The 24,050-nt window shown below is 32.0% G+C and overlaps 2 protein-coding genes and 1 long non-coding RNA gene across 6 annotated transcripts; 1 reads left to right on the forward strand and 2 right to left on the reverse strand.

Annotated features, from left to right (window-relative positions):
- The first annotated feature begins 243 nt into the window (after window positions 1-243).
- On the forward strand, window positions 244-14,066 carry LOC106662529 (reticulophagy regulator 3-like). Of its 3 annotated transcripts, none has more exons than XM_024224876.1 (7): window positions 244-703; window positions 8,042-8,212; window positions 8,469-8,495; window positions 11,527-11,632; window positions 11,864-12,059; window positions 12,113-12,190; window positions 12,456-12,620. In XM_024224876.1, the coding sequence occupies exons 1-7, from the start codon at window positions 495-497 to the stop codon at window positions 12,536-12,538; spliced, it is 870 nt and encodes a 289-aa protein (XP_024080644.1). In that variant the 5' UTR covers window positions 244-494; the 3' UTR covers window positions 12,539-12,620. The 3 variants fall into 3 exon arrangements, with proteins under 3 accessions (XP_024080644.1, XP_024080643.1, XP_014242185.1); XM_024224875.1 differs by lacking the exon at window positions 12,456-12,620 and adding an exon at window positions 13,066-14,066 and having other exon boundaries at window positions 252-703; XM_014386699.2 differs by lacking the exons at window positions 8,469-8,495; window positions 12,456-12,620 and adding an exon at window positions 13,066-14,066 and having other exon boundaries at window positions 255-703.
- On the reverse strand, window positions 2,037-6,303 carry LOC112126232. Its single transcript, XR_002909843.1, has 2 exons — window positions 3,537-6,303; window positions 2,037-2,809 (listed from the first exon to the last, which is right to left on the reverse strand). It is a non-coding gene; the product is annotated as an uncharacterized LOC112126232 (long non-coding RNA).
- A 6,231-nt stretch (window positions 14,067-20,297) lies between the features above and the next one.
- Window positions 20,298-23,464, reverse strand: LOC106662650 (peroxisomal N(1)-acetyl-spermine/spermidine oxidase-like). Of its 2 annotated transcripts, none has more exons than XM_014386874.1 (5): window positions 23,270-23,464; window positions 22,456-22,710; window positions 22,169-22,372; window positions 21,458-21,640; window positions 20,298-21,392 (listed from the first exon to the last, which is right to left on the reverse strand). In XM_014386874.1, the coding sequence occupies exons 1-5, from the start codon at window positions 23,323-23,325 to the stop codon at window positions 20,393-20,395; spliced, it is 1,698 nt and encodes a 565-aa protein (XP_014242360.1). In that variant the 5' UTR covers window positions 23,326-23,464; the 3' UTR covers window positions 20,298-20,392. The 2 variants fall into 2 exon arrangements, with proteins under 2 accessions (XP_014242360.1, XP_014242361.1); XM_014386875.2 differs by lacking the exon at window positions 23,270-23,464 and adding an exon at window positions 22,970-23,038.
- Between the last annotated feature and the right edge of the window lie 586 nt (window positions 23,465-24,050).

Genomic DNA, 24,050 nt, shown 5'->3' on the forward strand with positions numbered 1-24,050 from the left:
AAAAAAAATTAAAAATGCTGTTTTCATCGTTCCGTCTTGCGACGTTGGTTTGATGCCGCCATAAATTGTGGCAACATATTTTTCTTCTTAAAATAACATCAATGCGCACTTGTTTATTAAAATTTTGTAAGATTTGCGTTTCACAAGTTACACGACGGGTCGTCGGCTCATCCCTCCTCATTTTACAGTAATCGTGTAGAATCAATTGAAAATAGATCTGTGTTGTTTGTGGAGGGGGCTGTGTTGTACGCTTCGAATTTGTTTACCCAGTCAGCTGTTCGTTCAGTGATATGTTGCGCAAAAATAAAAGCTGAAGGTTCGCTCGTCATCGCAGGCGTTCACAGTCCGCAGTCTGCCTTCGCGTCGTTTCTTTATTTTACGTCTTTTTTTTTAATTATTTAATTTTAATTTTTTTTCTTTTTCTAACTGAATCGGAAGTTTTACGGCGAGCGAGCCGAAAGGGTCTTAAAAACCGTAGCCCAGCCACGCGCAATATGGATCATCTGAAAAAGCTGTTCCGTCTGAAAAGCCTCTTCGGCCTCGAGGGGAAAAAGGAAAAGAAGAAAGCTCCGAGCGAAGAAGAAGTCCTCGCCGTCCGGCTTCGCCCTTTCCAGCGTTGGCTTTACAAATCCCAGGACATCGTCACGTGGGAGGATCCGGCCGAGAGCGCCTTCGCCCTCCTCCTAGTCAACATATTATTTTGGTCAGTACCGTCTCGCTTTGTCATCCTCGAAAAAAAAAGAACCACAACAGCGCGTGTTCATCTGCCGATCATTTACCCGGAGTGTTATCGACGTGTTCTATTTATAATTGGTTTTACAATCTTGCGCAAATTTTCGATTTTTGCGACATTTACAACACAAAGGTGGCTGCCAAAAAAGCCCAGGCAAAATAACAAAAAACAAAACAAAGAAAGGACGTAATTTAAAATATAAATACAATAACCTGTCCGAGTGGTCAACTTCTGACGTTTCACCATTGTCAGCTAATTTCCGATCACATACTAATTCGAAATGTCCTATGATTTATTATTGAACAAATAACTTTTCTTTTATACTCTTTTAATAAAAATATTGCACTATTGCATAATTTTCGTGAATTTCGCATCCATCAAATATTGCCCCACATTAGAGAAATTGCAATCTATGCTAAAACATTCATTCATAAGGAAAAATAAATTCTGCACATGTAAATTACTTATCTAAATCATAATTTTTTTTGTTAAAGTTCATTCAAACATTCTCAAAAATGATGGTTTCCCATGAAAATATTACTTGAAAAGCTTACAATTTAATTTCAAATAAATATGCTCCAGATTTGAGAAACTGTATGGCATTCTAAGCCAAAACATACAAAAATCAGGGGAAAATATTTTTCTCTGATTATAAACTGCTTATTTAACTCATACTTTATGAACACTTTTGTTTAAAAAGGGATGATATTGCATGCGTATATTTGGATTCTTGTAGTTTAATTTCTAATAAATATTCCTCACATTTGAGATATTGCAATCTAAGCTAAAACATTCAAACATAAGGAAAAAATATATTCCAAACATATAAATTGCTTATTTAATTTAACTCATACTTTACGTACTTTTTTTTTTTTTTTTTTAAGGGCCGATATTGCATGCATATAATATGTGGATTCTTGCAGTTTAATTTCAAACAAATATGCCCCACATTTGAGAAATTGCAATCTTGCCCAAAACATTCAAACAAGGAAAAAATATATTCTGCACATATAAATTACTCATCTAAATCATAATTCACTAGTTTTCGTGGTCCGCTTAACTAATTAATATCTTTCAATTAATTATGGTTTTTAGTTGAGATAAAAAAGTTACTCTCACGAGCAGGATTCGAACCCACGACCTTCGGCTAGATACGCCGCTGCTCTACCACTTGAGCTATCTTGATCTCGATCCACTCGGACACTTAACTTCCCATCTCATCATAAATCATAATCTTTTGTTTAATTTCATTCAAACATTCTCAAAATTGTATTGCATGAATTATTACTTGAAAATCTTGCAGTTTAATTCCAAATTAATATGTCCCAGATTTGACAAACTGGCAGCCTAAACCAAAGCGTTCAAAATCAGAGATAAAGATTATTCTCTGAATATAAATTGCTTATTTAACTCACATTGTATGCACACTTTTGTTGAAAAAGGGACAATATTGCATTCATACAATATTTGGTTTCTTGTAGATTAATTTCAAAAAAATATGCCCCACATTTGAGAGATTGCTATCTTACCTAAAACATTCAAACACTGGAAAAAATATATTCCAAATATATAAATTGCTTATCTAAATCATAATTTTTGTTAAATTTCATTCAAACATTCTCAAACGTGAAGGTATTGCACAAATATATTAGTTGGAAAACTTGCTGTTTTATTTCAAATAAAATGCCCACTTGAGAAACTGTAAGGTCCTCTAAGCCAAAACATTCAAAAATCAAGGAGAAACATCATTCTTTGCATATAAATAACTTAGTTAACTCATATTTTATGCACACGTTTGTTAAAATGTTTTCAAAAGGGACGATATTGCATACATATATTATTTTTATTCTTGCAGTTTCATTTCAAATGCTCACATTTGAGAAATTGCAATCTAAGCCAAAACATTGAAAATCGGGAAAAAAACATTCTGTGCATATAAATTATTTATTTACTCACATTTTACATACACTTTTCTTCAAATATTCTCAGAAGTGATGGCATTACATGAATATATTAATTAGAAATCTTGCTGTTTCATTTAAAATAAATATTCCCCACATTTGAGGAACTGCTTTGCTAAAATTAAAAATTCGGAAAAATCAGTATTTCATTAATTTATTTTACATAATTTATTTGAAGTATGATATCAATAGGGTTTATATTAGAAGAACAAATAAAGTATTTCTTAGGTGACAAAGAAACATCATTCAACAAAGAACTGCTGATAAACTTCTATTTTTTCCCTTTTCAAACCCTTTTCAAATATTCTTAAAAATCATAGGCTTGTGTGAATGTATCACGCTATTCACATCAAATAAATACAACCTACAAATTAAGCTAAAGTTAAAACCTAAAATGTAGGTATTTATTGACTATCATTCAGTTACAAGCTTGTGCTTGTTAGGACAGACAAATAAAATGTTCACAGTTCATGAAGAAACGGTATCAAATCAAATGTTTAATGTTTTGCTATTATGTCAGTAAATAAACGAACTGTTTATTTATTGTAATTCCAATTTTTGTATACATTTTTATTCAAAGATTTTTCAAAGATGATGATATTGCAATAATACGTATAATGCATGAACACTTATAATTATTTTATATAATTCATCGGTAGGGCTTATGATACAAGAATTAACAAATAAATTAACTATTAGGCCATAAATTAACAGGTTTCATTAATGTATCCTCGTGAATGAGTAAAAAAGTCAATAAATCTAACCCTTGAAACAAAAAGTTTCATTAAAACAAAAATTTAATTTATACACAGTTAAATACAACAAAAAAATTGCTTACTTACTTTACACTTTTTGTACGCATGATTGTAATATTCTAATCAGAAAATACAACAAAAGTTGCGTATCTTTTTCCTACTTTTTGTTCCTATGTTCTCAAGTGAGAGAATTGCATCATGAACATATTACTATGAAATCTTGTTGTTTTGCCATATGTTTATAAGTATGACAGAGGTATTTAATATTTACTTGGTGATAATTAATTTGAAGTGTGTGCTTGTAACTGACAACAAGCTATCCGACTGAAAAGAAACAAAAACAAATGAAATTAAGACCAATTTTTAACAGTTTCTGATAATTTTGGTGGCCGTTTATCAGGCACATTTAGACTTTTAGCAATCTTAATAAGCGGGTTGTGATATTGGTTTTTCACTGTCTTCTTGTTTCTATCCACCAAATAGTTGGCAATTAATGGTATCTAGACCCAAATGATTGGAAACTGCTAAACTATGGGTTATTAGGATGAAATTTGAAATAATTTTATGTATTCAACAATTTCATGGTAATTTATACAAAAGAAATAGCTCTTTGGCTTATCACTTGTAATAATGTGTGGTGATTAGTGACCGTTAATTGATATTTATTTAGAAATCGTGAGATGCGGTCTGGTGACCACCGACGATTTCTAAATAAATACTTGTAATAATAATGTTTAAAAATAAAAGGACAGGAATGTCATCGCTACAGGAATTGTTCTTAAGCATGGCAATGACTCAACATCAAAATGGAGGATTCTACTGTATACAATTTTTTTATTAATCGTTTTTTCTTCCCCTGCTAAATGAATTGTGAAATTGAATGCCCAATGGCGGATTATTGAGTACCTATTGACACTCTCAATCAGATCAGTTGTATAAGTTACTTGTTTAAACAACTGCTGTTTATTCATATTATTCAGGTGTTTATTTTGAAATGAGATAAAAAGATGCTTATGCCAGAATTCTCATTTATATTGATCAAGAAGTATTGACATACTTGAGAGAATGGTATGCATATGGAAAAAAATTGAAGTATGAGTTAAAAATTGCATGTTTTGAGGAGTGTGGATAGCCCTGAATTTAACTTACGTGAGCAGAATGGCCAAGAAGATCAAGGTCTGATCCTGAATTCAAACTACACTGAAGTAGATAAAAAAAAATGCTTTGCATTAGTTTCTGACATGAAATAATTAAAAAAGAAGATAATTTAAAATATCATGCTATAATAATAAGTAGTAGTAGTTTATTAAAAATTGCACTGTTTAATTTATTCTTATTCTAGAAATTAAAGTTCTTCACCTTTCACATTTGCTGGTTTTTTTAAGTATAAATTCCATCTTTTTATTTGTCTCAAAACATTTTCTTTTTTTGCCCTATTTGGAATTAAGTTGTGTTTAGTTAAAGTGGAGTGATTTGAAAGTTTAAAACTTTAGGTAATGATCGAAACTTGGCATGCACTTAGAGTAATTTTTTTAAACCTTCGATTTGCCTTCCAAAATAATTTTAACTCATTACCAAATGAAGGCTTTGTTGATAATTGATTCACATAGTTGTTTTGCCTTCAAACATTGGATTTAATTTGAATTGTTTAAACAACTGCTATTTATTCATAATATTATTATTCATGCGTTGTATTTTGAAATGAGATAAAAAATTGCTTATGTCAGAATTCTCATGTATCATTAATTAGTAATTTTAAATTTTGTCTGAAGAGTAAGACAACTGGCAAAAATTAATTTTTAAACTGTACTGATTTTTTGACTACTAGACTAACTAAATTTTACTCCAAAGTTAGTATCATTCTCATAGTTCAATTGTGCATTTTGAATAAAGGTGGGGTAGTTTTAATTTCAAAAATTCCAATGAGGAAAACTATAGAACGGATTTCTTATGCAATATAAAATACAAGTTTTAAGGTGAGCCATTCACTTTTTCAAATGTCCTAACATCTGCTCACGGTGAAGCAATAGTCCTGTTCAGTCTGAATGTCCAAAAGGACCAAAGTTGGTTTAGAATTGACACTGAAGTTCCAATATTAACTCCTATATAAGTTCAACTCTTGGGAAAATTGCATTTACAATTTTACAATTCTTCATTTTTGTTCTCATTCTTTTTTCCCTTTCTATAGATTATTTAATTTTTGTTATTTTTAGGTCTGTTCTTAAAAGTGTTTTAAAAAAAATTTTGAATGTATGTTTCCTATGCCTTCTCAAGTATAATATTTTATTTCTGGAAAAATTATTTTAATTTTAAACACCGTTAAGAATAAGTAAATAAATCAGTTAAAAAAAAAAAACTGCAATATAATTATGCAATACAAAAGGAAGAAATATAAATTAATTCCCTTCATTGTCTGAATGACCTCTAAAATGTAAAAACTATTTTAAAGATAAAAACATCAGGTCTCTAATTAAAACATTTACTGTGCACGCATAGTCCAAAGTTGATTAAGAATTCTGATCTTTGACTAATTTGCATTCACACCTGCAACTTTAGCAGTCTGAATAGTTGAAATTTGTAAACTGTATTAGATTTTTATAAAATGCCTAACGGAGATGAAGGACAATCTTGCTTATCTGACCTCTGGGCAGTCCAGTATGCATTAAAAATGATTAGAGTGTAACGAGATTAAAAAAAATGAGTTAGTCGGCTAAAGTCAGATTTCACTTGTTTTCGGCAAATTTATCAGCTATCTAATTAGAAAATTATATTTTTGAGCTCTCTTAGAGTTAAACATACTTGTTTCCTTCAGTATACATTTCCCAAGTTCAATATTATTGTTAAAACATCACCTTTTCAGGCATTTCTAAATAATATTTCTTTAAATAAAATTTTACAGAATATTTAACACTCATTGTACATTCAATAAAAAAAATATTGATGTGGGTAGATTATATTTAAGAACTTTTTTTAAATTAAACATAAATTAAGAAATGTAAAATGCCTTTTTTATATAAAATTTTTACCTACCAAGGTGAAACTTAAAATTTCAATTATCAGTTAAGTATAGATGTTTATTGTTGTTTATTAAATTATTGTCATGTGGTAAACAGAAATGTTAAAAAAATGCATTAACCAGCAGATACGTTACATCATGGCAACATCTGATACACATCGTATGGTATAAAAGGCATAATCTTTTTCATCTTTTCTCATCACTGACCTTGTGCCCTCTGGTTTATCTTTAATTTTGTTTATAATAACCTTGCAGAAAATTTGATCTGGCCCATGAATTAAATAAATATTCCTGTCTTGTAAATGCAAATCTAGAAATTTTCTTTTTAGCAGAAGAGTTCTACTTTGTATAATTGATTTATGTAGGTTCAACTGCAAATATATGCTGCGAGAATCACCCACTCCAGTGTTTTGGCGGTCTGTTGTCTGACCTCGGTCTTATCCATACCACTGCTGAAGATAGTCTCCAGAGGTTGTTGACAAATAATTTCAGCCCCTAATTCTTGCAGTTTTAACCTAAACACGCTCTTATTCTTAAATACATTCTTTCTTACTTACATATCATTTACTTATTAGTAGGAGTACTCAATTTTCCTCCATCTCCCTTTACACTTATAAACTAGACACACACAAACTAATCTAGGTCATTGGGGTATTTGATGGATCCATCGACGCTTTTGAACCATACACACATTCATGCTTATAAATACATTTTCTCGAAACAGCTCTATATAATTATGACAAACTCAATTATTGTGTGGTAGCACATCAAACTAGGATTTTTATTTTAAAACACAGTTTACAATTATTTATTTTTGAACCTTAATCGTTTCCAATCATTTTGATCTTCTTACCTCTCTGTTTTGTTAAGTCAGATATTTTTTGCTCTATCACCATAATCGGTGGTGCATTAAGCATAGTGTTTTACCACTGATGAAGGTGACAGGCTGAAATCTGTCTTATAGACCAATAAGTTAGGATAAGAAGACCAAATAGACCATGTACTAGGTATATCACCCCAAGATTTCAACTGGAAACCTCATAATTTATTTTATGCATTTTTTTCTTAAGAATTGTGTATTTTTCCTTTCACAAGCAACAAAATAATATCAAACATGCATACCTAGTTACAAAAATTAATGCAACCAGAGTGCAAACAAGAAAAAAATTGAATAAGTAAATGAAACACACATACAAACAAAAAACACACACGCAAAAAGCAAGAATGTACATATATATGTTCAAAAAACAAACAAATAGGTAAAAGACTGAAGATAGTGAAATTTAGAATGAACTGTACTGGATATCTATGAATTCTTGTAAATATTTAGTCTGATCACTTTTACGATTATTAGTGACAGTTTATTTCTTGAATGGGTTCAATTATAAATTGTTGATAAATAAGGCATCTGATAAATATTGACACACCCACATTTCATTTCATTTAATGTAAAAACTTCAAACCTTGGACCCTTTATGTTTTCGAGATAATTACTGATAAAACTTGGCCTACTTTTTTTTAGACAGTTTATCTTCGGTTTATTTATTCATATCATTCTATATTTATTTTGATCCAGGTTCCTTTCTTACCTGCAATGGAGGGTTTATGGAGTGATTTTCACAGTTGTGTGCATGTTGGTCGCCCATGAGGCATGGGTAGAGCACATATGGCCGGAAATAAGTGTCAATCCATCAGCAGGTGATCAAAATGTTGCTGAGACTCAACCGGAGAAACCACCACACTCCGGGTAAGAATTACTTAAATATTAAAATTATCGAATTTTAACTCCAGTTCCAAGGTATTAAACTGGATGCCTATTATAAAATCTACTCTTTTTCAGATTATTTTATTTATTATTTTCTGTAAAATACTTGCTGAGAATGGAAGTTTGAAAACACTGTCCATGATTTTTAATTTAATTTTATTATTATTTTAACAGAGCATCTAGTGTAAATCTTGAAACTACTTAGACATTATGTTTTAAAAACTTTTGATCTTACCAGGTCTTCCAAGGATAGCAGGATATTTCGGTAGATAAGCAAATTATTCACTTTGGATTGTGTATTTTTAATTTTAAGTGCAAATATTCTTATCAATTCACCCAAAATGGTAGTTGACCCTTCTGTATGAAAGGAATTGCTTTACTTCACATGCTTAAAAATATTGAAAAAATGATGATGAATATTAACAACGATGTATTTAATGAAATTGCCCATTGGGTAAATGTGGTGGTGTCTTTGGTCTTTGCGGTGGACAGATGGGCACTGATCACTTTATTGTCATTTTACTCTCACTGGTCAGTTTAAGTGAAACATAAACCAGACTAATAAAAGAATAATTAATTGAAAGAAGAAATTTGGTCAATCAGAAAACCTCTAAACATAATGGATTTAATAAACCAGACTATTTTGGCAAATAAATTAAAAATATGCACTCAGTAAAAAAAGTCTGAACACCTTCGGCGAAATAGAAGCAATCATTTTAAATTAAAATAGTAATGGACTAAATTGATTAACAACACAATGTCTTGCAATTACAAATTTTAATCAACAATAAAAACCGTATAACATATAATAGTATTTAATACATGGTATGGTAAAAAGGATACTAGGAAGTGGGGTTTGCTCTTCCCAGGCACTGCAGCCTTCTGGCTTATTCCTTAGTTCAGTGCAATAGATTCAATCCTTCTGCTTAGAAGTATCAGGTCATTGACTGTCGCTGCTGCAATTTGATTCCCTAAGTTTTTTTTCCGTACATTAAGTTAAATCTCCATTGAGCTGTTTCTTTGCATTCGAAAATGATATGAGTGGCTGTTTCTTCCTCCTAATTACATAATCTGCAAATGGGATCATCGTTGTATATACCCATGTTGTGTAGATGTTTTCTCAGATGCCAGTGACCGATTAGTAGTCCTACCACTCCTCTGAGTTTGGCCCTCTCCAGTTGCAGCAATGCTTTTGCCAGTCTTGGTGAGGGTTGTTTCACCATAAGTTTACTACGTGTAGCACTGCTAGAGTTTATCCACTTCTCGTTTTGTTTTGTTTGGATCCATTCTGCGATGGAGGATTCTATATTTGTTTTTGTTATCCCAAGTATAGGCTCAGGGCCTATGTATGGTCTTGCAGATCCTCCTCTGGCCAGACAGTCTGTTTTGTCGTTACCCAAAATTCCCCTGTGCCCTGGCACCCAAGATATCAGGTTGTTATGTTTCCCCAGGTTTTGGATATTTTAGATACATTCGCTGACCAATTTTGATGTGATTCTTTTACGTGCTAATGCTTTAATAGCTGCTTGGCTTCTGATCTTATAAGGATTTTTTTTGTCAGTGTAACCTCTTCTAAGATTTTCCAGGGCACAAGCATTGATGGCATGTATTTCCGCTTGAAAGACCAAAGTATACTTCCCTAATGAGTTTGATTGCTCATATTTTGGGCTTGTACAGAAAACACCTGATCCGGTCCCTTCATTCGTTTTGGAGCCATCTGTGTACCATTTCATTGTATATGATGCTCTCCTGTGTTCTTCCTCTCCTTTGTAGTCCGTTGAGACTTAATAGGTAGTTGTGAAGAATGTTTCCGGGATTTTAGTACATAAAAATTAAATAACTACATACTTATATAGGAGTTATACATTTCAAGCTAAAAAAGTCTTTGAACACATTATTTTTCAATTATTTACTGACATGTACCTTTATTTTATCTCAGTAATTTAGATCCACTCTTACTTTTTATTACCACTAATAAATGATTTTTCATTGATAGAACTAGTTTTTTTTGTTACATCCAGGGATGTACTAGTCCTGTAAAATTTCTTCTATTAAATGGTTTTTGTATTTAATCTTTTTATTTTTATGCAGCCTTCCAATATGATTTCACAAGTGCTCAATAGGGTTTAAATTGGGCGATAGGAGTAGTGTCTGACGCATTATATAGTAGCCATTTTTGAATTTTCCGAGTCGTGTTTGTGGTGATTGTCTTGCTGGAAACTGAAAGTCCTTTCTATTCCCAATTTAACAGTGTTTAATAGTGAGTAATAATTCCTTTAAATTCTGTGTTAGAACTTGATGTAGACATATTGGTACGTTGGTAGTGTTTTCTTCAATTTCAAGTGTTCCCCTGGCTTATGTCACACTTCTTTCACTTGAAGTTTTTCATCTCTTTAGTTAAAAAGAACTGAGAGATTTTAAATTATCTCTCATCAGTGAAAATAGCAGTCTCCCAAAATGCACCAGGCTTACTTAAATGCTCTTTAGCAAACTGGAGGCACTTTTCCCTATTCTTCTTGCATATATAGGCTTTGTGGGATTGCATCCATGCACACTTTGTTTTTTAATAGTATTTCATACTGTTTGGGGTGTAACTGAAATATTATAATTTTATACAGACACTTGCAATTTCGGGGCCACTTGTTGATGGGTTGGTGGTCACTTCTTTGAGAAGGCACAATTTTGGATGGTGCTTAATTTTTCTGCCCAGCCTAAATGTGGCCTATTTTCAGTATTACTGAGCTCCTTATACAAGGAGATGATATAATGAATTGTCTAGGGTTGCTTATTAAATACATTTCCTATTTCACAAAATGATCTTCCTTCATTAACAATCTTAACAATTACTTCCTGACTGGTATTTCCTTATTTAAGGCTGATATCGTAATAACTAAGTAAAGCACGTGTGCCATTAAGGTAATATTGCACAAAATAAAGAATCAGGTTGTAGACAGTGAAGTTTGGAAAACAAAAGTGTTTGTCCAGGTGTTCAGAAACTTTTTTTGCCTTTCGATCAGTGTATTCAAAGTTATGAAAACAAATAACCTTTAGATTAAATAATTTTTTTTAATGCTCAAAATTTACGGTAATTATGGAATGTTTAATTAAATTTTCATCCAGTGATAAATAAATCAGATTTAAAGAACAAAAATAAAATTAAAGCCATTGTTATTGTTTGTATTAAAATAAATGAATATAATAAAAAAATAATAGTTTGTAATTGAAACTCATTTGAAGAGAGAAGTGTTGTACAGAATTTATTTATTTTCCACATGACTTGTAACACATTTTTACAGATTGTTGACAGTCCCAGAGATCAGCCATTACGCTACAGGGATCCGAGCTGCAGTCTCGGTCCAGTATGCTAAGCTGAGATATTTGAGGGCTACACAACCTCCGCTGGTAAGATATAATTTTAATCAGTTTTAATAGAAAAAACAAACAAAAAAAAACATTTATTTTTGGACAAGTGACAAGTGAACATATGTGTTAACACAGCATGTTAATGTTGCTTTTAGTCCATTGATACTTTAGATTTTTGCCTTTGTTATCAAAATTAATCAAGATATGGATGCATCAATGCCATATTCAAAGTCTTTTCATAGAGTGATCACATTTGAATTGCTGTTTCAGTACTGTGCCATTGTGAGCGCAGGATGTCTCTTCACAGCCGGTGTAGGGACGGTGTTTTCCGGGATGGCTCTCATCTACCTATCGACTATGACTCTCATGGTCGCACCGGGTGTTGTAAAGCACGTTCTGCCGCCGCAGTGGAAGAGGAGCATTTTATCCATTTTCACTTACATTTCATCCCTTCTTGTCCCTCCTGGTAATAAACTTGACTCATTTTTAATTAGCCCAAATTAAAACATATTCTTTTAGAGGGAAACATGGAAGACTACATGCCAGAGACAAACAAGGAAAACCTGCTTCTCCTTAATCAAGCAGGAGAGAATTATGGTGAGGATTATTAAAAAAAGCTTGATTTTTGTAATTAATTTTTATATTGCATACATAATTTGCTCAATTTTTATTTTACCTTTAGATTCTCTAAAAAAAGTTTTATTATATCTTTATTTTGTTTATAGCTTAATTTACACAAATACAGCATGTTATTTTTGTTCGTTTTTCACTTAAACCCAATTTCTGTTGTGAAAGCACCCACCAATAGATCATCAGTAACATTAAAATATTACCAACAATTAATATATTTTCAAATTTCTAGAACAAGGACTAATGAAAAGAGCCCATTGTGAAAGCAATGGTTTGTATCAGATTAAATATACCTCTTTGTTCCTTGTAGACTAGAGCAAAACTGTTTGGCTTGGCTTATTTTTACATCATGACACATGGCTTTCATTAATTCTTATTTCACATTTCATTGAAAAATGGCAAAAAGGAGGGAAAACTCATAAGGTGGGGTTGAGATAGGAAGTTGATGTCCGAGTGGATCGAGGTCACGATAGCTCAAGTGGTAGAGTAGCAGTGTATCTAGCCAAAGATCGTGGGTTCAAATCCCGCTCGTGCCATTAACTTTTTTTCATCTCACCTAAAACCTTAATTAATTGTAATTATTTCATATGTTCAACCATAAACCTTTTACAATAATGGTTTTTTGTTAAAAAAAATTCATTATTATAGACTGTTTGTCTGTTTATTTGTGTGATGTGTTTTGATTTGAAGTTTTGTTAAAGTCAGTTTTCAAATTTAATATTGTAAGCACAGACATATTGTATTTGTATGGAATGAATGAATTTGCTAATTTAGAAAAAGGTAGAAAAATTTAAAGAATTCAATTATCTTAATTAATCATAATAATCAATTGATTTTTAAAGATCTTTCCACTCCTACAACGGAAGATTCGTCTTTGGCAGACCTCATGATACCAGGGCACGACGAATCATCAGTCGACACCCTGGATTCGCTTGTGCTTCCATCAATACCACAAGCACTTGAGTCATCAGACTCTGATTCTGAAGAAGGCGCGCTGCGTTTTAAGTCAGAGCACTTCAACAATGCTGAAAAGCACAGCTCTTCGGATGAAGAGTCTTCCTTGGTAAAAGACCTCAACTTCCCAGACGTTCCACCACCCACTGGGATAAAAGATGTCGTGACGAGCGTCCTTTATAAAACTTTCCCGAAGGCGTTCTCAAGTGCGCAATACCAGGCAGAACCACTGCAGCAGGCGGAAGACAGTGACAGCGATTTTGAAATAATCGATAATGGCGATGCTTCTTAGGAATTTTTTTTTAATGAAGTTTTTTATTTTAATTGGTTGAAGCAAATATAGTTTTGCCAGTTGATATTAAAGATTTCTTTTATTGGCGCAGATTAGAAAAAACTGTAAACATTTAACGTTTGATTTAATTGATATTTTCTACTATTTTAGTTTGTAGTGACAAGATTCATTTGTGAGAATTGTTTAATCTTTGTAATATAAGCTCATTTCTACTCTTAAATATTTGTTTTATCATCATAACATCATTTTAAGAGATTTTCAGTTTTTTCTGACACTGTGATAATATTTACTATCTCATAAAAGTTCACCTGGTCTCAAACAGACTTTAGTTTTAACAATAAAGACAATAATTTTATTTACTGTGTTTACTTCTTTATTTTTATTTCTCTATTTGTTTCAACCAATTACCTTAGTTCAGATCCCCAAACATAAATTGTACAATGCTCAAAATTTTGAAAGTAGAAGGACCTTAATTAACCCCTAGTTCTTCAATTGCTTATGCACCTGTTGTATCTTGGTGCTATCTTTTAATAACAATCAGTAACAAATCATTTCCATAACAATCATTAAAAAATTTTTAGATGATTCTTGATTTAATTTATGTGCCTTTTTTACTACCCTCTCCCCTCATGTCATCCCTTGTGAGAATGATGGTGCTAGTTGTGTGTGATTTAACCATTACTTTTATTGTGTGATTTTTAATTTTAAAGGTGTAATTTTTAAACATTATTGTTTTATGTATATATATATTATGTGTAAGTGTAATCGGTAAAGTTTTGTATAACCTTGAAAGTCGTTCACTATAGCATTGTAGAATTTTTATCTATTTAGTTCTTTCCCTTCAATTCTAAATGTAAAACCAATATTAAAATTAAATGACATTAATTTGTAAGTCTCACGTAATCAAAAGGTAACAAATTTTGCTGTACTGCTTACCCAGATGCTTATGTATGAATTGTATGCCAACATTTCAATTATGAAATATTGCTTATTAATTTTTAAATATTTGCATTATGAATTTATTGCTACATCTTAGGAGATATGAGTATGTTTTATATAACAGGTGAAAAATGAGTTACCGTACTTTTGTTATATCACACATTGACCAAAGATCGCCAACAAAAATTTAGAAAAAACACTAAACCTTTAACGTATAATCTCTATATTTTTTTCATTTTAATAAAATTGTGTGATTTTTAACTTCATTTAATAATTGTGATAGCTACTTTATCAAACATGTTATGACTTATACACTTTTTCTTTTTGTTATAGATTTTGAGACACAATTTATCATTCTATATATTATTGGTGGATACATATCTGTTGATTTTTTATCATGGATGTTGTGATTTTAAATTTAAATCTTGTCATGGTGATTTTATTAGGTTACTTTTAGTTTACAGCATACAATATTTACTGTAATGAGGATGTTTATATTTTTTGGACAAATAAAATTAGATTTGTACAATAACCTTTTCTTTTCATTTATGATTTTATTGAAAAATGGCAAAAAGGAGGGAAACTCATAAGGTGGGGTTGAGATAGGAAGTTAGTGTCTGAGTGGATCGAGGTCACGATAGCTCAAGTGGTAGAGCAGCCGCATATCAAGCCGAAGATCGTGGGTTCGAATCCCACTCGTGCCATGGACTTTTTTGATCTCAACTGGAAACCTTAATTAATTGTAATTTATTAATTGGTCGAGCTGACCACAAAACCAGTGAATTGAATAAGTTTAAAATTAAGTATACCTTCACTAAAGCTCTCCGAGGCCATTTCATTTGTCGTCGAGAATCCAATCCGATTACACGACATTTGAAAAATGGCAAAAAGGAGGGAAAACTCAAATGGTGGGGTTGAGATAGGAAGTTGATGTCCGAGTGGATCGAGGTCACAATAGCTCAAGTGGTAGAGCAGCGGCGTATCTAGCTGAAGATCGTGGGTTCGAATCCCGCTCATGCCATTAACTTTTTTTCATCTCAAGTAAAAACCTTAATTGTAATGTATTAATTGGTCAAGCGGACCACGAAATTTGTGAATTTATTGACTTTTCATTTATCTTTATTTATTTAAAAACAAAAGCCAATTTCACTATGCACTAAACCAAATTTGGCCAATGGTTAATTTAGATGTTCGCTTGATCATAAATACTTTAGGACATTGTGGTTCATAATTCTTGCTTTAAATAGAAGAAATTCTTGTGTGGATGTTACGTTATGTAATAAAAACAGAACAACCAGTGAAGAAAGTCTAATGTCTCTGATCATAGGCTCCTCTGAGAATAGGTAAACCATGGGTACAATCTAGCTACGTTTTATTTTATTTTACAATGGTGAGAGACTACGAAGGTAATAATGTAATATCTAAAGGGGGGGGGGTCAGAAAATTCCATACCAAATTTGACAACAGACACAATTTATCATTCTGTATATTAATGGTGGATACATATCTGTTGATTTTTTATCATGGATGTTAGGTTATGTTAGACCCAATTGGCCACTGCTATTTATTAACTTAAGGGTTGTTTTGTAATTATACACATAGATGCGTAGATGGTAATAATTAAACCTAAAGTAAATACCTCTGAATTTCTAATTTTTTTTTAAACAAGAGGATATATAAAATAAAAAATACAGTCCATCCAAGATTAATTTATATGAAGTAATGACTTCAATACACAAAATAAACTTTTTTTGACATTGGTTTATTCTCATTTTCCTAATTATATTGACATGCAGAAACTATCACTTTTTAGCCCCCTTGAGTATATTTTCTAAATCTCTTGCTTCTTTCACGAAAATTGGCTCACCCTCATCTGATTTCTTCATGAATATCTCACCGTTTGCAACTCCGACTCCTTTATAGTTGAGCTCTTTCGCCACTCTTTTCGCTTGCATGAGTAAGTGTCGTTTGCTGAAGGAAAGGCTTTCACGGATAAAGATCTTCGAATCTCCACTCCTACCCAAGTCTTTTGGTGTTAGGTTCTTGTGTGCCCTAAAGGCTTTAAGGAAAGCATCTTTATCATAACGTCTAACAAAGTAAAGAAGAATGGCATGATATCCCGGTTTCTGTTGCCTGTTTATTCTGTAACAAGTGTCTATCATGTCATCAGAAACTGAAAAATCAATGACGGTACCAATCTGTTTAACAAGTGACAGCATGTTTTCCCCTTTTTTGTCAGGAACACCTGTTATTTCTAAAATGTTTCTCCTTGTAGCTTGCTCTGTGAGGTCAAGGCGGTAAGCCAGAGTTTCAATTTCCTTATTCAAAGATTCATTTTGTGCTTTGAGAGCTGCGATAGTATCCAAGGCGCTTTGTAAGTCCATTTTAGGCTTTGACCCTTCTCCTAGTTTATCATAAAAATTTTCAAATTGGCTGTCGTCTTTCTTGTCCAGATTGGGCGATGAGTCGTATTTGTTGTCCCCCATTCCTCTCTCAATGTGTGGTCGAGGGGACCTAGCTTTCGGTTCCACCGACCCTTCTCCAGCACCGAGCTTGATAGCTTTTCTTCCATCTCTCGCTTTAGTGCAAGGCCTACAACGCCACATCGTCCCTTTTTCGACGTGCAGTTTTACATCCTCAGGTGTAAGCCTTGTGCACGCTGCATGTGCGCTCTTTTGACAATCACAGCATGTAACGAATACATCCTTTTTCACAAGCTTCTTGTTACACTTCAGGCAGTCCTTACTATCCTTACTGACGCGTTTAGACATGTTGGGATTTCAAAACTGCACTTTTAGGGTTTTTTAAAGTAATAACAAAAATCTACTTTAACAGGTCAAAAATATTAGTTGTTTTGTTTTTTAATTGAAAAAGTAAAAGGTTAACAACTGACAAACTATACTTTAGTAACAAATTGTTACATATGGAACAAATATGTTCATCAACAGTACATATTACAGTTCATAATTAGATTGAAAGTTTATCTTGCAAACTCAATTCAAAAAGTTTTGTCTATTATTATCATTAAAATCAACATAATCAAGTACAATACTGATAGTAAAACTTGTTAAACACAAAATACAAAAATTAAGGCACATAAAATAATATAGGAGAATCATTTAAAATGTAACATTTTTACAAAAACAATAGAAATGTTTCTATAAAAATATTTATTTTATTTATTTATTTTAAAGGTACAAATAGGGCTTTATTACTTTACTTTGTTCATATTTTAGAAATAAATTTAATTTTATAAACATAGTAAAATAATAATACTAGTAATAATAAACCATAATAAAAAATAAAAACAATGATGACAATAATTTATTTAGAAATCGTGAGATGCGGTCTGGTGTGATGTAGGTTTCAGAAAAACATTTTCTTTATCGTGCCAACGTTTCGATCTTTATTGAGATCATCTTCAGGGCCTGGGATTTACAAACATTGTTTACATTTAACAAATACATTTAGGATGTGGAAAAGTGAATTTATACAATGAAAAATATATTTTTTTATATATTCAATCAAAGTATTTCTACTCACTCATTTTGATTGAATATATAAAAAAATATATTTTGCATTGTATAAATTCACTTTTCCACATCCAAATGTAATTGTTATATGTAAACAATGTTTGTAAATCCCAGGCCATGAAGATGATCTCAATAAAGATCAAAATGTTGGCACGATAAAGAAAATGTTTTTCTGAAACCTACATCACACCAGCCCGCACCTCATGATTTCTAAATAAATATCGATTAACAGTCACTAATCACCACACAAATGACAATAATATATTCTTTAAATTATTCATTATTTATAATAAAATGATGAAACCACATTACAAAAGAAAAGCAGAAAGGGAAAAAGGTAGAAGGAAACGAGAAAAAGAAAAGGAAGAGGGAAGAAAAGGAGATGATCCATGTCATTTTTAAAAAAATCAGATGCCATGGACTTGAAACAAACCAGCAAGGAAGAACTACCTCCCAGGGAAGCAAATTCCACAGTCTTGACCCTGCAATTCTAAAGGATAAGGCTAACGTTTTAGAAGAGTGTATGGAAAAAAGGTTGATAGATAATGAGGACATTTATTTGATTTAATTTTAAATATGTATATTAAAACTAAGGGTATAAGCACTTAGAATGTTAAGGTTGCTGAAGATTTCAATATGGGAAGGAAGATTATCTCTTGGTTTAAGATCATAACAGTATCTACTGCAGGAAGCAATTTGAAGGTGATGAGCAGATTGAGAATCTAAGGAAAGTGAAAAAAATAATGCTACAGTAAAATAATAAAGACATTATTAGGGATTTAATAAGGAGAACTCTAGTTTTCTGTGGAATGAAAAGCTAAGGCGTTGAAGAGACTGGAAGCTTGAGAAGACCTTTTTTATAACAGAGTGCACATGGTCACACCATGTAAGCTTGGAGTTAATGCCAAGATTTTTAACTTTAGGAAAAATTTATTTGACGAGGGATAGGCAATCTGTATTATTAATGGGTTTATTGGAAATTGATAAGGGCTGGAATTTTTTAGGATTTAAAAGAATGCTCATATTTCTTGATCAATGATTTAGGGATTGAAGACTACAGTTGAGAGAGGTAATTTCAGCGATGTTACTGGAGAATATTGAATGTGAAGCCAAGCGTAGCAGCATAAAGATGAAATTGGGAGAAATTTAAGAACTAATGGAAGACCATTTAGAAACATGGAAAAGAGTAAAGATCCAAGAATACAGCCTTGGGGGACACCAGGTGAAATTGAGAGGGCAGAGGAGATAGAATTTGCAGATTTAACTCTCTGTATATTCTCTATAGATAGGACAGATAGGAGGAGATGAGATTGGTAAAGGTAGAAGAAAAACCAAAAAGATGCATCAGTTTCCAAACAAGCAAATTACGATTTATGGATCTGAATGAATAAAAAAATCAAGTAGTAAAGAAATAATCAAGTAATAAAAATCAAGAAATAATACACTTATCATCGATGCCTAGGTGAATATCATTTGAGATTTTGATTGGGCTCACAACTACAAATTTTTTTAGCCAGATTGAAAAGTGGATATAAGAGCATTATATTTGTTTAAATAAAATCTTCTCGAATGCTTTAGATAGTGATGGAAGAATACTAACAGGGCGGTAGTCATTAGTAAGGTTGGGTTTAGGTTTCTTGGGTAAAGCAACTATTAGGGCTTCCTACCAAGCTGAAAAAAAAAGAAAAAAAGGCAAGTTCAAAAGGTAGGTAATGTAGTTTAAAGTAGAGGGAAGTATACATAATATCAAATACATGACATATACTAGACATTTAAAAACAATGGCTGCTGGTCAAAATGTTCTTAGCTATAATTTTTTGGACCATATTCTAAATCTGTAATACTATCTTTACCATGCCTACAAAATGGAGATTACAACATCCATTGTAGAATAACTGAAGGACAGTTTCAAAACTCTGAACTTTATACTCTTATAATATACATGTTCTGTGAGTTCTGGAATTTCTACAAGTTCATGAATTATCATAAAAACCACCATTTTGTAAAGGGCATTAAAATAAAAATAATATAGTGGTTTTTTTAGTTAATAATTCAATCAAATATTACCAATATTAATTAATATTTAATTTAGCTGTTTGTTTTCTTTTTAAATTTTACTTTTCTGTGATCTTTAATAACTTTTTTTTAATTTATTTTTTTTACGAGGGTATTTCAACTATGAGGTTATATGAACTCTCAGAGTGCTGATGTTTTTGAAAAAAAGCCCATTTGTAAGTACATTGGGTTCAAATGCAGCAACCTTTACTTTACAGTGATGAGCGCTGTGTTAACACTAACCTGTTACTGCCTACGTCCTTGGTAATACATATTTGTTTGATTTAATTAAAATTCATAATTAATAGGAAAACAGCACATCAACATTTTAATGTCTACTATAAACAAAAAATGAGTACAATCACATTTTTAAGTTAGTCTTGTGCTTGAATGTTGTTAGTCTTTTTGTGTAGGGATACAACTTTCTTTAACTTTAATTCGAGGTGGGCAATAACAAGGTACTGTTTGTTGTTTTTGTGGTTTTACGTTGAGTCGCTTGGGTGGGCCTTGAAGTTCAAGGGTTAAATCTATGATCCTATCTGCTTCCCTGATTCCACTTATCCTCGCCCCGTGCATTGTACCATAGTGGCCAGGGCTGGTCGCTTCTCCAGCAAACAACAAAATTGGCGGCCCTTCTTCACACTTTCCTGGGACAGGTGATGCCAATGCGCACTGGTGTTTAACATTGGAGCCGAGTCCCAAGTAGCTCCTCGCCCCGAGGAAATTAAGATCAGTTGACCATTTTGAGATGAGAAGCTCCTTTGGACAAGGAAGTGACATATCACCAGAGACTCTCCTGAGGAAATTTGTCAATTCTTCCCCGATCATCCCTCGTTTCAATTGTTCGACCCAATTTGCCTCTTTACCGGCTACAGTGACTTTTAAAATATTTTGCCTTCCTGGTAAAACTTCAATGCTCGTAATTCCTTTCATCCATTCATCTTTGTTTACTTTATCCGATTTGTTCAAAGCCAAAAGGAAATTTGATCTTTCACCCTTTGCCCAAAATGGTTTGTCATACTCTAAAAATAGTTTGGTTATTTGACCAAAACCTAGTGTTTTAATTGCATCTAATTTTTCAGGAGGCAAAGAAGGCAAAAACAACAAATCAGCAGACGATTTAAGAACACCCAATGAGACAGTACAAATTACATAGTCAGCTAAAAACTCCTCTCCATCGCAACACTTAATTAATGCTCTAGGAGTATCAACAGAAAAAGGTGTAAATCGAATATTTTGAACAGCCCTATTAAAAAACATTTTGCTCGCTGGAATTTCCCTCGTCAATGCAGCTATCAGGCTTATCATGCCCCTTGGTATTCTTATATTCCCCCCAGGAATATCTATGTAGCTACCGAAGTTTTTCAAAGAAATTGATTGTAGATCTTCACCAATCCTAAAAACCCCCATCTTAACAAAGGATCAATTGATAAATAATAGTGTAGGGGTAAAAAAACTCACCTTCCCCGCATGCTATTAGCGAGTCCTAAAAGGGCAACTTCTATAGGTTGCCTGTCCTTTGCTTTAAATTGTTTTATGCTTTCTTCAATCCTTTGGTAAAGAAATTCATCAAGGCTGATGTCTAAGCATTCATTTGGTTTAGCAAAGTACCCTGATGCTTCAGTCAGTAAATTACGCATGAGCCTGAAATACATAAATATATTTTTAAAAAGATATTCTTTACTTTAAAAAAATAAATCAAACATTTAGCTAATATGAAAAGAATTATCTCAAAGGATATATTCAAAGAAATTTTTTTTACGGCAAATAGAGATTTTTGAACTAGCTACCAATGAACCAAAGTTACTAATTCTTCAAAAATATTAATTATATTTAACAATTTTATTATTTTAAATCTAGAAAGTTTGCTATTATTTTTTTTTTAACTAAACACATTTATTTTTATGCCAAATATTATAATTGCTAATGCTTTTCGGGCCATGTCCCTGGTCCCTCTTCACAGCTCACTATTTAGCTAAATGGAAATCAAATACTTGTACCACCATTTTAAATTAAAATTAATAAAAAATTTTTAAAATTATTATTAGCCAATGAATATGCATAAAAGTGAATGCATAAGTATGAGTATTATACATATAACTAACAAAATATAGTAAGCTAATCAAAAAAGCATAACGTTGATACTAATTCAAATGTGAAAAAAAGGCATACATTTTAGCATTAAAATTTTCCAGATAGGTCTCTCCTGATGTAGTTAGATAATATTGTTTCCTACAACCTGTGCATCGAATGAAAAGATTCTCAAGCGCTGCCAAATTGTAAACAGGATTTGCCATACAAGCTCCTTCGATTGTATCAGCCCCAAATTCCAGAAGAGATTTTCCAAACTGAACACACTTTATTCTTCCTCCAGGTCTAGAATGATTTTAGTTAGTATGTGTATTTATAAAATGGACGGTGATGAATCTGAATGTGGCTTGTAAGTTTTTTGTTCTTACTTGTTATTCGCCTCGAGGATTGTTATGTTGTTTATCCCTGCCTTCAGGAGTCTCACGGCTGCAGAAAGTCCTGCCATTCCGGCACCGATGATTGCCACAGAGGGAGGTTGGATGTTTTCGGGTATCTTCTTTGATTTGTCTGTCACCCTGGTCATCTCGCAACAGGGGACAAGGTAGTGGCGTGTCCATACTTCTGGTTTTGCTTCCACAGGAAATGATTCTTGTGGTGATGGAAGTGTAAGGTAAAATCTCTTTCTACAAAATCACAATTAATGGTTAAACAATAAGGTCATAAAAATATTTTAATTTTCTTTAAATTAATTTTAATTTGTTGTATAAAGTTTTGCATTGTTAAGCTATTTAATAACTTTATTATTCCTTTAAATTCATTATTGTCATGCAAACTATTAAAATTGGTACACATAGATTTCATGCATTTCCATAATTTCTTGCTAATAATTATCAGCAATGTGCAATTTTTATGACATTACACTGTATAATAGTTTATTTTTACCTATATTTTAATAATAATCCATTGAATTAAGTAATTCTAATTGTCTTAAGATTTTTTTTTTAGATAAACCAACACAGTTGTTTAACACAAAGCAAGATAAAAACATCTGTAATATGAATTTTTTCTCAGCTAATTTTTTGTTTAAGTTTTTGTGCAATTGTTTAAAATGCATGTATGACAGGAGGCGGTTCTGTCTAAATTACGTGTTGTGTTTGCATACTAAACAAAAAGCTACATGAATGGATTTTAGAACCTAGAACAGGAGATTTAAAGAACATTACTCAATGACGACGAACAAACCTGATGTGATTGCTTAAGTTAGTTCTTGGAAGAAAAAAATTTTTGATTTTCGACATTGTTTTCTCTTAGTACATTGAGAATTTAGATAAGTAGTTTTACATTCCCTGAAACTCGATACATCTGCTGTTAGTTTAATTTAAAAAAATAAAACATTACATGTTTGTATTAATTTAACCAAATTAAAGCTGGAAACATATTTTTTTTCGTAGCATTTCAAATAGCAGAAAAAACCATGTTTAAAATACATTTCTTCTATTGGATTTAATATTGTCAATTTTCAACAAAGGTAATTTTAATTTGGTCGTGACCGATCATTTTGGCCTGCTTCTCCTTGTTGGGTTGGTCAAGACATGTTTCAGCATTTTGCCATCTTCAGAGAGTCTGTGGGTCTTTCAGAACATAACGGCCACATCGCAGGTTCATCACACAGAAATTTCACAAATATATTAATGTCTGATTTTAAGCATTTTATGCAAAGCTGTCGAGTACACTTCATAAATCCGGACCCATAATCTGAGCACAGACCTCACCCAAGCTATTCCAATGTGTACAATATTGTGCTCTAGTCTGTCTTGAATAATTAATGCTTGATTATGTTGATGATTGAATTTTTGTAGCAAACAGCATAGGCAGAAAAAAATGAACAACAATAACCAAATTATAAGTTCTTCACAGGAGGAAATCTTTCACAAGTTGGCTTTTTATAAATTCTAGTAGAGCTATTCTACTTTTTATACCTATGTATAAGGAAAACCGGTAGCTGAGAGGTTGAACGTCCAAT

Source organism: Cimex lectularius, unplaced genomic scaffold, assembly GCF_000648675.2.
Source record: "Cimex lectularius strain Harlan isolate CLEC.00 unplaced genomic scaffold, Clec_2.1 scaffold43, whole genome shotgun sequence".
Taxonomy (NCBI): Eukaryota; Metazoa; Arthropoda; class Insecta; order Hemiptera; family Cimicidae; genus Cimex; species Cimex lectularius.